At 40.8% G+C, this 15,550-nt stretch overlaps 1 protein-coding gene across 1 annotated transcript in view; it reads left to right on the forward strand.

Moving 5' to 3' along the window:
* uvssa (UV-stimulated scaffold protein A) overlaps positions 1-15,550 on the forward strand; it is a 39,104-nt gene that overhangs the window by 2,268 nt on the left and 21,286 nt on the right. The window contains exons 3-8 of the mRNA XM_079228255.1: positions 175-328; positions 623-799; positions 1,397-1,517; positions 1,718-2,113; positions 2,873-2,982; positions 4,764-4,892. Of these exons, the coding sequence (XP_079084381.1) occupies positions 175-328; positions 623-799; positions 1,397-1,517; positions 1,718-2,113; positions 2,873-2,982; positions 4,764-4,892 (1,087 nt within the window). The remainder of the gene's footprint in view (positions 1-174; positions 329-622; positions 800-1,396; positions 1,518-1,717; positions 2,114-2,872; positions 2,983-4,763; positions 4,893-15,550) is intronic.

A 15,550-nucleotide genomic window follows, 5' to 3' on the forward strand; every position in this document is an offset into this window, starting at 1 on the left:
CCAGTAATAATAATAATCCAACCTACAATTACCTTAATCCCCAGCTGTAGTGATATTCATTGTAAAGTTAGAATTTACATGATTATAAGAACATGAAGATATTCATACATGTTATATGGAACTTAAAAAATAATAATGACTAACGGTTCACTTTGTGTCTTTCATTCCCCCCAGAGTGTCTGATGACTACATAGACCACGTGTACCACTCAGTAATAGCTCAGCTCAACCAAGAACATGCTGAGGTCCGACTGTCTGCCTTCCAGATAGCCAGGGAGCTCTTCTCCAGATCACACCACTTTAGAACACTGCTGGTGGACAACTTCCAGGTAGACATCATGTAGACCAATAGCTCATTTTGTGTTTAATTTTACAGTAACATCACAGCATCTATTTGTACCGGTTAATATATATTTGGTCAGAGAAAGAGTCAGTTATGTAAATAAATGTCTTTATTCAAGTTAAAATCAAATGTTCATCTTGATTTTAAACATAGATACTGCATTGTTCACATGTATTATTGAAATAGTAGGTCAGCTGTTGCCAATGAGCCTTCAAGTGTGTCATGTTCCCATCCTGTGTTCTTCTCCTCCTTATGTCTCTCACTCATCCCTGTTCTGTAGGAGTTCCTGGAGTTGACGGTAGAGACGGACTCGGAGCAGCCCCTCCCCCCTCCTAAGGAAGTGGCCAAAAAACTCAGGTCACTGGCCATCCGGGCTGTCCAATCATGGCAATCCTCTTATGGGGCAGCTTATAAGAAGTTAGCACTGGGCTACCACTTTCTCAAACAGGTCAAGAAGGTGAGAGGGATAAAACTGCACTTTTCTTCTTTTATTGCTGCTTAACAAACTGCCCAACAGCTGAGGATAAATACCCAAACTCAAATGACTTGTTGATGAATTACAACATTGAGATTGACACCATAATGTAAAAAGCTGCATGCTGTAATATTTTGCCTATGAAGCTTATTTTAATATTTGTTGTATCTATTTTGTCAACAGGATAGGTCCCATTGAGATACAATATACTGCAAACAGGCACAAATTACATCACAATGATACAACTTCAACAACCGACCAAAACCTAACCCATAGCTAACGGTGCTAACAGCGCTAACAGTACAAACTATGGCAAACTTGCTGACAGAGCTAACGGTATTTACCTGAAATAGAAGATGAGATCATTTCCACAAAACTCTCTTGCACGCTTAGTATATGACATTGGTTAAGCGGTTACTGACCCCTGCACTCTATGATGTAAACCTGCTCCGTTAAGTATCAGTCCTTTACTGTCCTACTGTTGCTTTCTACTTGAATGGTGTCTACCAAAATGATTGACATGTCCCATGTTGTGTGTGTAATCCACCTGTGAGTGATGTGATGCATCCATGTTTGCAGGTGAATTTCCAGGATGCTGAGGCCAGGACAGTAGCAGAGAGGAGGAGGGAGGAGGAGAGACAAAGGAAAATGGAAAGAATTTACAAGGAGAGAGTGGAGGCAGCCTCCAAAGACATGGATGGTAAACACCATATTAGTCATCTAAACTATTGCAAGTAATAATAATTACAATAACTAATTCTTTATGATCTGCACTGGACCAAATTGACAGTACAGCATACTCTCTAAAATCCAATGTGAAGATCGAAGATGAACCTTCTTTTGTTTGGCAGTTTCCCAAATGAAGCAACGATTTAAAATTACATTTACATATTGTTTCAGAGTCATACCAGGAAATCGAGGCAACATTGACAGAGATGGAATCCTGCATGAGCCTGCTTTTTCCTGAGTTTGACATGATCGACATCCAGACAACCAATTGCAGCCCTCCCAGCTCACAATCAGCCAATGTTTGTCCATCAGTTGAGGAACAGCCCTGCTGCAGCAAAGACCTGAAGAATGACAGGAGAGAAGGAATGAGGCAAAAAAAGCAGCAGAGCAGAGAGGAAAAGAAAAGCAACTGGGAGGGAAAGAAGGAAGAGGAGGCTCCAAAAAATAAGGAAGAGTCGGAGGAAAGTAGTGAAGAAGAGGAGGGGGAGTCTCCTGATGAAGACTTTTTCATTCGGAGCTCTGGGCTTATCTCTCACGCCTACAGTCTGGACCTGAACTTCAGTTCTGGTGGGTTACCTTTTAAGCTCATACAGCTGAGCTTTTGTTGACAGTGTTTTAGAGGTATTGGTTCCATGGGGGGGTGGACAAAATAATAGACGCATGCTAAACATTCCAAGGACTATGACTCGTTGCGTAGTCAACAAGGACAAACACAAAGCGATATCCCTGTGCACGCCGGTGAAATGGCCTGTAAAGCGCTGACCACTCAACGCTACATGACATAATTCACCAATTCATACGCTGATACGCTAAGGTGCCACCTGCCCATCAGAACTTTCACACACCTTAGGCACAGCTACGGGAGCAAATTGGGGTTAAGTGTCTTGTCCAAGAACACATCAACATGGGCTAGCTGAGCCGGGGAACGAACCGCCGATCCTCTGATTGGCGGATTACCCTGCTCCCTACTGAGCCACAGTCGCCACCCATTTGTACTTATTCATGTTATTTTGATATTGATACAGAAACTCTAAAATTCTAACATTGTCCAGCCCTGTAAATGCTTGTGTGCCAGTTTGTTAGGCACACCTGCTTGTCATGGACAGTAGGACCATGAAGCTGTTTGACAATGTCAAAACAACTATGCCTACAAAGTAGGTGATTGTTAGCAAAGGGGTTACATCTTGTTTATGTGCAAGCTTAACTTATTATGTGGTATCAGTGTATAAATTAAATGTAGTCTGTAATTATTTACCAGGAATGAAATACTTAATTGTGAACTTGCTTTATCATTAAAATGTTCCTTTTCTTTTCTTTTCCTTACAGGTCTTCGTGTGAAGGAGACAGAGGATAATGAGGCAGTGGTTTCCACGTTGAAAGACCTCCATAGACTGATAACAAACAAACACCTACCAGCTCTGCAGAGCTGGGTTCAGGTTATTACAAACACAGGGCGCAACAATATGTTGTGTGATTAATTCTCATATTAAAGCACGTGGATAGAATCTTGTAATATACAGGATGTTACAAGATGAGTAAACATTTGCACACTGATGGCAGTGGCTAAGGTGCCACCTGACCTCCCTAACATTCACACACTGTATGCACAGCTTGTGGGGTTAAGTCTGTCTGTTATGTCTTGCCCAAACATATCGACATGGACTGGTGGTGCCTGGGATCAAACCGCCGGTCCTCTGATTGAAGGCCGACCCTGCTCTACCACTGAAGCCCTGCTAGTAGACAAACCTATAGTTAAATGCTAATGCTACTATTATACCACTCCTTTTACTGCTAGTACTGCTGCCAATGGTGCTACTACTGCTTTTATGCATTGTTTCCCATCAGAATTACACTCAGCTCACTTGTTAAAATCAAAAAATATTTTAAGTTTATTATGAAACAGTTGCAGAACAAAAGAGACTATGGCGGGCCACCGAGCAAGGTCCAGTTAGAGAGAATTTCATCACGCAAATGTCCAGAACATCCCAATAATGTCTAACTTGCGCTTTGATTTAGTTCCATATATATTGAAGTAACTTAACAGTTGTATAATGTCTGGATGAAGTCAACAACTGACTTTCATTTCAAATATAGAAAGTTCAATTGAATAATATATCAACAATATTTATCCTCAGATTTCAATTTGATGAATTGGATGAATTATATATCCATACTCTAATAATAAATACATGATTTCTCATTAGAAGTAAAATAAGGACTGAATTCAAAAATATCATGTATATCAGAATGCTTTAAAAAAAAATGGACATCTTAAAATAAAGTACCGGTACTTCATTTTAGAAAACTGAACTGAATTGAATTGCTTTAAATTCAGTTAATTCAGGTGTGATGTCACTAAAAAGAGCCACGATATTGTATTCTTCTCATCTTCTAAAAAGATACATTTGTGTGCAGGGACTTTATGTGTGGTTATTAAACCACTTTTTCAGCTCTAGTCTCCTCTGTTACCATTATTGTTGGGCACTATCATGTATCAGGATTCTGATCATTTTGAGCTCAGGTTTATTTTCTGTGCCTTCCTTTCATATGTGAGACGTTTGCTCAAAAGATTAGTGCTTTGTCTCGTAGTGGCGCTTCACATTGCCGCTTGTAAAAGTCCCCACGGTCTTTGAACATGTACTGCTTTGGAACTGCCTTTGGGAAGACTGAACATAAAGAGTCTGTCCATTCTTGGTTAAAGCTCTGGTCTCACCGACCACTTTTCTCTTTTTGGAGAACGCCATGTGAAGCCACTTCTCTGACTCAGAAAGTGTGTGTTTAGAGAGTGTTTATCTCGATGCTTATCAGAATACACACGTACATCATGTGAGATGATTTACAACGCATGTAATTGGTCTGTATGTTTCCTGGACCGCTGAACCCTGTAAAGGCTGGAAAAGCTGCGCTGGTTAAAATAGAAGTGCTTCGTCAAAATTGTATGATTCTCAATTATCTATCGGTTATAGGTCCAGGGTCCAGATACAACGGCATCTGGGCCCGCTTATTAGTGACCCCTGGTCTAGGCCCTTGATGGGAAACAGTGTTTTATCACTTTAGAGACATAAATAGATGCTTTTGGTATAAACATCTACAATGTCCAAACTTTTTTTTCTTTTGTCTTGTCTTATTTTTCAAAGTTGCCTGTCTTAACTTTTTTCTGTCTGTCTGTCTGTCTGTCTGTCTGTCTGTCTGTCTGTCTGTCTGCCTGTCTGTGCAGGTCTTCACCAAGTCAGGTGCTGAGCAGCAGCTATTAAGGAGAGCGCTGGATCTGAAAAGATCTTTGGAGGCTACCCTGCAGAAACACCAAGAGCTTCACATTGATTATAAGACCACGGTCCGCAAAGTGGTGAGTGACACAATAATACATTCTTACAGGTGGTTGAGCTGATTCATTGACTTTAAAACAAGTCGGTAATGGCTCATTGTATCCTCTGCCGAGTGTCTAAAACTCCTGAGTAGTTATATGTCAAATAAAGAGTGACGGTTAGCTCATTGTATTATTGTACATTCTTGTATTGCAGTTATAGAGGGAAATCACTCATGGTTAATGGTCTAGGAAAATAAACTCTTTTTAGCACTGACACATTTATGTTTTCTCATTTTTACATTTACAATACACGCCACAGGCCGATGATTTAGCTAAATATACAGTGTCGATTTTTCTAGTATGGAGCTTGGCCAGCAGATGGCAGGATCCCACTACAAATCAACATCAACATCAACATCAACATCACTATCCATGGTACAGGGCCCTATTTCTCGTACCTGGCTTACTGAGTTAGTGGGCTAATTGTCAGGATAAGATGACGTAGGTCAGGCGTTCTCGGTTTCTCGAAGCAAGCTTAGATTAATCACCATAGCAACACATCCAAAAATTTAAACCTGCCCAGGGGCAGGTTTACTGAACTTCACTGGATAAGCTGGACACTCCCACCGGACAAAAAAAGCAGCTCACTTCCTCATTGATGAAGGAGCGATATTAGTTATATTAGTTTTATAGGGAGAGAGTTCTTCCAGATTGCCAGGATCCATCCTTTACCTCATCATGACTTCCTGTACGCGGCGATATAGATTTTGCCGGCAAGAAATAATTTATTCACGAGAGCTTCTCGAGCCGCGGACATTGATCACCACAGGCGCAGCTGATCGCCCGCATGCTGTTCTTAAGTTTATTTAACTCTTAAGAAACTTATGGATGTGTTGAAAGCACTCATAATTATATGACAGTGCTATTAGTACACCATACATATCATTATTGTAGAACATGATTATGATGAGAATACAGAGAATCACACATAATTTATTTTCACTGCTTCAATTGATTGAATTTCTGATTATGAATAATGCATACATACTGATCCGCCCATACACATATTCAAACTCATATACACATATATAGTACATGATTCATACGTGCATACAGTACATATATCCTCATAAGTATATACTTATTCGTAAATATAATCTGATTGATTTGGGTGATGAAGCACTTCAAATTAGCCGATACATTTTCTCAACACTGACGCATTTAACTTGTCTGATATATTTGCGACGCTTATGTCTCGCAGCGGGCGCTGTTAAAGTTGCGTTCACGGCAACAATGTTGCAAAAACGTTGGAATATTCGCAACGCGTTTGCTGTGAATGACTACGGTATTGACTTCCTCATATGCCTTGATGATCATCTCCTGCTTCTCATTAGAGAAATAAAAAGAGGTTCCTCTGAGTTTATTTGCCATTGTACTGTTAGAACATCATGGTGTCAGTGCTCCATTATTATCCCTTCTGAAGAGAAGCGGGCGCGCGCATTTATCCAGATGACTGACGTCTAGCTAGAATTAACGAGACCGTTTCAGCGCGGATCAGCCGTGAAGAAACCCAAATAGCCTGATGTCAATCATCTCGCTAATTTAAACTGGAGATTAGGACATTTGCTTGACTTTGTTTAGCCAGGTAAGAAGAATACCCCCCTGATGTTCCATTTACAGAGGAGTGAGTTAGTATGGAAGAACAGATAAAGTTATTTCAAACCAGGCCCTTCTCTATCTGATTCCATCAGTCAGGATAAACACAAAGGCTGACCGACCACAAACACACCACCAGGAAGTATCAGCTGGCTTCTCATTCTCCTCACAGTGGAACAGTGATTGGTAAACCATAACACATTTTGAAATAAGTAGTAAAAGTTTTGCTTCGTATTTGGAGAGAGACATTTCGAGTCATGTAAAGAAGTTCAGCATCTTGTGATTTCTATCTCTCAAAGGTTTTTCCCCATTAGCATTCGCTCCCTTCAAGGATATTTTTTTCTATTACATTTGGAAAAAGACATTTCAAGTCCTATTTGTAACTTTCTCGGGTACAGAGGAATCAAAGAGATATAGGAGTGTTTGTTGAAGGTGGTGTGACTACAGCCAGCTGGGTATGTAAACACCTTCAAGTCAAAGTGTCTCTCCCTCTCCCCTCTCTTTCTACCTCTCCCCTCTACACTCTCCCTCTCCCTGAATATAACAAATTATTCCCAGTGGGGCTTTAGCTTTTTGCAGATGTTTGTCTCCTCTCACTGCTTTGAAGTCCGACAAGTTGAAGAGTTTTTAAACTGTGGAAAACTGGAAGAAGACAAGCGAGTTCATAATGAAATTACATTACATTTAATTTAATTGACGCTTTTATCCAAAGCAACTTACTTAAGACTATTACTGTGTCGCCACAAGACATATCTTGAAATATAGCCTGATTCCTATTTCAGCAAAATTTAGTGTTTAGGCTGAAATTTATTGTAAAAATGTATTTATTTGCTTTCGCTGTTGTTATTCTCTATTCATTTGCATTGCTCTGAAAAAGTGTCCTCTTCCTGTTTTCTTGTTCGTTCCTGCATTTCTCTCAGAGGGAAGTATGATAGAGATAGAGAGTGGGAGGATGGAAATATTAATAGTAAAGACATTTGGGAGAGGTGAGATAGTAAGGCACAGCCATGATGCATAATGCATCAGAGACAGGGAGAAGAAATTGGGGAGCAAGGGGGAAGATGTACCCATTCATTCCCTTCACTACCACTAATGTGCCCCATGGCTTGACAGCTGATATGTCTATCTGGCTGCCTCTATATCTAGCTTAGCATCGTCATTCTGCTGTAGTGTGAGCCGGCACAAAATGGAGGCACAAACTACCCAGACTGGTACTGTCATCGAGCTTGCCATTTAGAAAAGCCTTTCCTTTAAACTTAATTGTTTATTTGGGAGGGTTTAATTGGTGCTGACATGTCTGTTTAAGAGATGGGGTACCTGCTGCATACTTATGGTACTAAAATAGTTTTTTTAAGTTGAAGAAAGAAAAATGCACAACAGCTTGCATTTTTAGGTTTTAAAGGACCAATGAATGCAAACTTTATGGCTGTATGCGTTTAAAAAGAAATGCATAAAAGTTGTAATGCGTGAATCCATCTTTAGCTGAACAGAGAGGCGGAGTGACAGTGACAGAGCGCCGGCCGTCTCGCTCTGCCTGGTTATCACTGTCAGGGACCAGTCTGCTGCACCAGCAGGCCCAGCACTGCGATAACCACACAACTTACAGCCCCTTTATCATAATTAGCTTTTCCTTTTTAGCCTTAAAAGGCCTTCCATTACTGGGTCCTTCTCTATCGGGCCACTGACAAACCACACGATTGGGTTCTCTCTCAACGGGCCTCTCTATAGTCTCCCATAACGGGGAGCTGGAGAGAGAGAGACGAGCATTATGGAGGCAGATAGAGAGGCTTGTTTATTGAATGAGAGAATTAAACAGAGGTGAGTGAAGAAGCATCGAAATGAAGTTGAAAGACTTGAAAATATAAATGCACAAACCAATTGTGTTCTTGTTTTGACTCAAATAGCTTTATTGGGTATCAGTGACAACTATTCGAATAAATTAGCTTATTTTAGGTTTTTAACCAAATTGTTGCTGCATCAAAAAGGTTTAAACTTGAATAGTAATTCCTGTTCATTGTTAAGACATTTTGTACCAAGCTGCTGATGTACCATATACTATTTTAATAATAAATTACAATTAAGTATTTATATCTTTGTATTTTCTTTTTAATATTTTGTCTTACAAATCAGGAAAGGGATTTTTAAGTCGAGCCTGATATTGCCTAACACGTTACAGAATGATCCCCACGGTGAGGCATGCATCGTAGCGATGAAACATTGGTATTGAACCCGTGCTCGGTATCGGTCGATACCCAAAGCCTAGATGTCAGTCTTGGGTCTGAAAAAGTCTGATCGGTGCATCCTTAGTTGTCATTCAGTTCGTAGCAGTAGCTAGGTAGAGATATGCTAAAATACACTGTCGCTTATACTTTGTTAGGTGGCCTTTTTTAAATGACACCATCTAGTGGCTGATCTAAGCCCGGCTGTAAGAGAGCACACCATTTTGACACCTTCTGCTTCTGACGTGTTGCTAACATTAGGTGATTCTGGTTGCCCCACACCAAACATTAGCCTCCCAGCCTCTGGCCAACATCAGCCAGCCCCTGCTATCCTGGAGTCTGAATGGTTTGGGTTAGTAAATACGTACCATACACCATTCAATCCACCGTTTACACTTCTATTACGTAGGGTTGTAAGAAGTGAAAATGCAAGCTGCAGGTGTTCCTCAGGCCTCAGCTGGACTGGATGTTTTTAGATATGTATGTATCAACAAAGTCTTGTAAGCCATCCCTCGGTAAAAACTGTTTTCAAAAGGTATGATATACCTGATATTTTTGCTATCTAGGTGTCATCTGGTTTTACCTTCAGAACATTTCAGGTTCCTTTCTAGTAGGAATGAGTCACTCTGACTTTTTCTCTACTGATACTGATTGCTCACTCGGGGTTATCTTTTCCCCAAATTTAAAATATGTGTAAAGTTTTCTCTCTGTTGGCCAACACATCAGGTCAAGGATTGCTATGACAACAAAAGTTGAAGAAACTGTATTTAGGTTGGGTAACAACATTAATGCGTTGTCTGTTCAAAGTCCTACTTTTCCAACTCCACGACTAGGCTTCCCTTTCCATTCAAATGTGAAGACCAGCAGATTGAATGAGCTTTCCATGCTCTAGATGTGTGTGGTCGAGGGCCACTTCACATGCTTATAATGGTGGCACTGGCTCACATGATAGAAACATTGCCACTGTTGATGTTATGCCAGTGTCCAAGTCTCGAGCTGCCTTTTTTCATTCTCACACAATTAGTTCTGCAGTTTTTTGTGGATAACAGAGTGTCTGAACTTGTGCACCATTGTCCCCCATTTGTTTGATTTGTCGCATCTTGTGCCTCTCAATGATGGCAAGCGTTTTGTCTGCCGGCCATAGATACTTTTGCCTTTACAGCCGGGTTAAAATGTATCGACCTATCTGCCATGGTGGCAAGTAAACAAATAGTACCGTGAAAAAGTCAACTCGATTGTCAGAGTGTCGGATATCTGTGCGGGTGGCCGGAACATGGCGCCTGATGGAGTAGTGTTGTTACGTAGGAGCGTATGCGGCTGCTTTCAGGTAAAAGATAGACACCTCTCTTGTATCTTCTCATCAGAGTAAGGTCCATCTTCTTCTTCTTTGTGTTTTAGTGACGGATCACATTCCCAAACCAACTTTGAAGGCGCATACTACCATCCACTGTATGTGAACTGGCTGGTAGAAGGAAACGTTTGAAGACGTTTGAAGCATTCTGAGAAACAGTTGTATCTTACAAAAAAGTGTTTCTCGGACAGCTCTCAGAGAGCTTTCTCCAGCTCTCACTGGATGACTGAATATGTTTGAGGGGAGTTTTCAGTTTGAGCTATGACAAGGAGAATCCTATATGCATCCATTGAGTGCTGCAAATTGAAAACATGGGCTTGTGTTTAGCAAAGGATAAGAAATGCAGACTTATTTGAACATATCTGTTTTTAAGAGTGTATTCAGTCACTCCGGGCTCCATTCATACAGGTCCAGGCCTTGTTTACTGCTGATAACCCATCTTATCACAGCACAATGGATGTGGCCGCCTGTTTCTCACTGGAGATAAACAAAGAAAGACTATCCCTCTATTTCTCTCTTCCAATGCTCCTTCCTTTTCATTTGCACATTCATTCTCCGAATGTGCCTCATTCTCTCAGTTGTGTGCAAGTAATACTTTTCTGTCTTGCTCTCTTTGCCACTATTTCTCTGTTTATCCTCAGAAAGTAATTGCAAGGAGTAAATTATTTAAGAAAAGGGTGGGGGGAAAAAGCTTGAAAAAAATGTAGTAACATTTTTTATTCAGATTATATAATATTTAGTCCATTCTAAAGCTATGCCTAAAAAGGACAAACAAATGTGCTTGGTGCTAAACCTTTGATTAGATGCTTTTTGCATTGTGTCTTAGCCATAAAGAAAATATATGAATTGGTAATGCTGGAGGCCCACATCAGTCATGAGTGACCAACTGTGTCCGAGAAACAAATCCCTGATGGATATGGAGGTGATCGGATCATCTGGATCAGATGCCAAAACCTTACTAAGTGAATCAGGGATCGTCCACACGCAGTAAGTTCCATGAAGTATCCACATTTATTATTTGGGGGACAAAGAAAGCACCGTCACATGAATTATGCTGAGAATAGTGCGTGGAAGTCTTTTATTGTTAAACTGATTGTTGACAATTGTTGAAACTTGTGGAAAAATCTTACGGAACCAGTGCAATTTATTTAATGCCACGTCATCGTGTTTCGTTTCTGACTGACATTGTTGTTATTTACTTTCCTTTTGGCAAGTCACCAAAACATATAGATTTTCCAGATAATATAATCCTCTTACTGATTTTCATTACATGAGAAAAACCTATTCACTTTATAGACAATATAAATTACATAAATGAGATGTATTCATTGAATTTGAATACAACAAAATGAAGAAAAATACATTAGTGCAAAAATAACGCTTCCTCCTGATTTGATGATCATGAGCCATTTGTTTGTTGAGTTTCATTTGATGATATCGTCATTAGACCTCTCAGTGTTTGGCTTGTTGAATTTCGAAGGCTTTGTAAAATAGAACGTTTTTGTGATTTAAAAAACGACACCCTCTAGTGTCAACTTGTGGCTGGTTGATGGAGTAGAGTTTTTTAATTACAAAATGCAGTGTTTCCTTAATGACATCTACGCAGTGAGCTCAATGCAGTGGAGCAAACAATAGACTTAGTGTGATTTAAAAAATGACTCTCCAGTGCCATGTGGCTCACATTAGTTGATGGATTGGAGTGTTTCTGCTGTTGGAGGCAAATTTAGTAAATCATTGTGGAATCTAGTTCCATCAGGGGTCTCTAATAAAGTAAAAGGAGATGGTTTCCAAATTGGAACTGATGGATCCACTGGGACCCACATGGTGTGTGTGGATGGTTGATTGCTGGTTATACTTGAGATCTCTGGACCAATCTCAAATCACAGGGCCAAACTGCACTACCGGGCTCCCAGGGGTATTTGAAGGGCCCCTGCACCTTCTCGGAAAATTCCAGGTGTCCTCCCAGAGCTTTCAGGGGGCCTCAGTAAAATGAAGAATAGCACTGTGTAATTTCACTTTGGCAGTAGACGAGAATGTATAATAATGACTGTTTTGATCACAGATTGAGACAGGATGAGAGGGGGAACTGAAGTAGACAGCTGAGTATAAGCTCGTTGACAGGGGAAGGTTTGGGGAGCTCTGGGCTGGCTAATAGAGCTGCCAGCCTCGGTTAGTAAAATAAAGATGTCCCCCTATACATCATATAAACTGACTGCTCCCCAGAGACAAAGAGTATGTCTATGCCTGTGTGTTTGGGGGTGTTGAGACTGGAGGAGTATAATGGGGTCAAGCAGCGGAGAAGAAGCTATGGAGCAAGAGCGAGGGGAGTGGAAAGCTTTTTTCTCATTAGTGTGGGATCCCATGGGATCCTTTCTGGGTAGTAATGAACAGGAGTGCAAGATGGTAATAGAGATGTGGGATGTTGTGGCAAATCAAGCCTCGAATGGGTCAGACTCCACTGGAAGCTTTAGGCCTAATTAGTAGTTTGTAAATATGATGAAATCAATTAGCGCCAATGGACTTTCTTCAGCAGAACATAGGAAAAGTGCAATAAAACTGTTGTAAAGATGAAAACAGAGCCATAGATAGCAAGTGTATACAAGGGCGGGACGTTGGTGCTGATGTAGTGTAACACAATAGCTACAACTAGATGTCATGATCAGCATGCATATTGCAAAAGAATCCTGATTGGCACAATAGCCAAATGTTACTTCTAAGTGTGGTTATTGTTTGGATTTTTCGACAACAGTGCTGATTAAATGCACTTTTTTTCATACCTTTCTTTGAAATGTTTATTTTACAAAACCTTTTTTTCCATTTAACAAAGTAGTCCAAATGTTAAATGCTGTCTTCAAACTTGCATCTGTACACAAAATGTGCCTAAATAACTGAAAGTGGCAAATGTATATTTGTATAGACACAAGTAGCATCAGCAAATACTCCATATCACAGCATTTGTAGCCTTAGCTAGTTTGCAGCGCCTTCACACCAGGTGGCCTGTGGATGCTTAGAGTGACACTCCCCGGGTTCGCCTCAGCTCCACCGACAATCCCCCTCTTTGCTCATTGTTTAATTAGCCACAAGTTAGGCTGTGAATTCATCGTCAAGATGGCAACGGCCAGAGCCTCACACTTTGAGTCATTTCTTTTAAAGTTACATGTCGTTGTCCCAGTACTGGTGCTTTGCCACGGCAATACAGTTGAATCTTAATCTGAAACAAACCTTTAAAAAATGAGTATGTGCTTGTGTGCATGCGTGCGTGTGTTTCTGCGTGTGTGTGCATGCGTGTATGTGCATGCATTTGTGTGAGTGCGTACGTGTGTGTATGTGCATGTGTGTGCATATGTGCGTGCGTGTAAGTGTGCGTGTGTGTAATCTATATGTGCAATATTTCCATGAGATGTGTGTTTTATAAAAGCATTTGTGTATAATGTGTTCATTAAGCTAACTGTTTGTCTCTTCAGTGAAATGCCTTGTGATCACGTGCGCATCATGCGCTGCCAGGTGGGGAGCTATATTAACCTGTCAGGGGAGACAATGGAGACGTCTCTTAAGGCTTTTGTCACCTCCTTGCGCCATCTCCTCCTTCTCCCCCTTCCTTCACTTGCTCCTCCTGTGTGTGTGTGTGTGTGTGTGTGTGTGTGTGTGTGTGTGTGAGTGTGTGTGTGTGTGTGTGTGTGTGAGAGATGGTTAACCTGCCCCCCCCACCTCTCTGCCATACACCTGACTTATGGCTGTGCAGTAATAATTTGCCAGACCTTGGCAGGCTGAGTGTACATTAGCATATAAATAGCAGATGCACTGAGTGCCCATCACAGTCGACTACATTTAATTTTTGGTTTATAAGATTGAATGGGTTTTTAAACGCAGCACCATCAAACTTGCCAAGAGACAAATGAAGTCAGGGGAGCAGTTGTTCGAGGCGGCGCCCTCACATCATTTTCTATGAAGGATAGGAGTCTTATTTAGGGGGGGATGCTATTACACCTGTGGAAGCAGCAACACACTCTACTTTCTATCCTGTTTAGACCTAGATTTTTTCTTTTTACACTGCTGTCAGTCTTTCTCCCTGTTGAAGATCCCATTATGTCACCAAAAGTCACATAATGGGCACCCAAACATTACACCCATATATGAACACGCACACGCCATTCCTAAATACTAATACTATAATTGTATCAATAAAATGAAAACCAAGTATCAATCTTTTATTACATAAACTATTAACATTGCAATTATGAACATCAGGATTTGGCGGTAACTGCGGTTATACGAGTCACAGTTTCTTATCCATAAGAAGCTTCGATATCTTTGGTGATTCTTTCATTGAGACACATTGTTTGTGTGGCGGTAACATCTCCTCGTGTGCAAGTCACTTTACGCCTGTGAGCGCGTGGGTTTGTCTTGATATCCGCCTCAAAGTACCTTAAATCGGCTGTGTGGGAGCATTTGGGATGTAGAAAATAACCAGGGAGTCATGTGAACAGCAGATTAACCTCACAGTGTAACCATCATAGTATGAAACAAGTTTTATCAACCTAGATTAGGTAGAAATATGTGATCTGGAGGTCAGCATTAATGCTTTCTAGTCATAATGATACATGCGAACAACCAAACCAAAGATAAACCGGATGTTGACCAGCTGCATAATGTGCAAATACAAATAGCTAATAAATAGCAAGGTTTACTATTGCAATACTCAGCATATTGCAATATCGCCAAATCACAATAGTGTCGTGACTTAGGTATCGTGATAATATTGTAACGTTTCTATTTTAAAACGCATATCCTCTGCTACTTTTACACTGAGCTAAGGCGGAGTTTTAGAACACGGAAAATGGAAGAGTTTGGAAACAATGACGTAGACACCACATCCGCTACTTGATTGGGTCTTAGCCGTGTCCTTCCCTGATTTGTCACGGCCCGATCGTATGACTCTGAGCAACAGTTTGACATCGTCGCCGTTCCAAGCAAAGAAATCTCTGCTCCCTCTTTTCACCATTGCCGTTGTTCCTCCGCATAATTGTCTGCAACTAAACCAACTAGTTGCAAACGATACTGTTTAGAAGATCTGCCTCTTGTTTACCCCGTCAGGCCCCATGTACGTGAATGGTGAGACCCGTTTTCTAACAATTTAGTTTGAAAACAAAAACGTATTAGTGTGGATATCACCAGTCAGGGTTCCAGGTCATCCCAAAGGTGTTGGACTGGGTTGGGGTCTAGACTCTGTGGAGAACCTGACTTTCTACACGGGGCGTTTCTCCTCGTATTCCTTTTCAAATTCCTACCCTAAAACTCTCTTCTTTATGGTGACGTTCATTTGGCCGAGATTTGATCATTAGCATAGTCCACAACCCTAAAAATCTATTTTCTGCTGTTTGTGGCGGGTTTTATTCACTAAAATGTTACCAAAGAGTAAAAAGAAGAATTTCACGCTGATGAGCTTCAAGTCCTGCTGTCAGTAATCTCTA

The sequence above is a fragment of the Taurulus bubalis genome (genome assembly GCF_910589615.1).
Source record: "Taurulus bubalis genome assembly, chromosome: 13".
Classification (NCBI taxonomy): Eukaryota; Metazoa; Chordata; class Actinopteri; order Perciformes; family Cottidae; genus Taurulus; species Taurulus bubalis.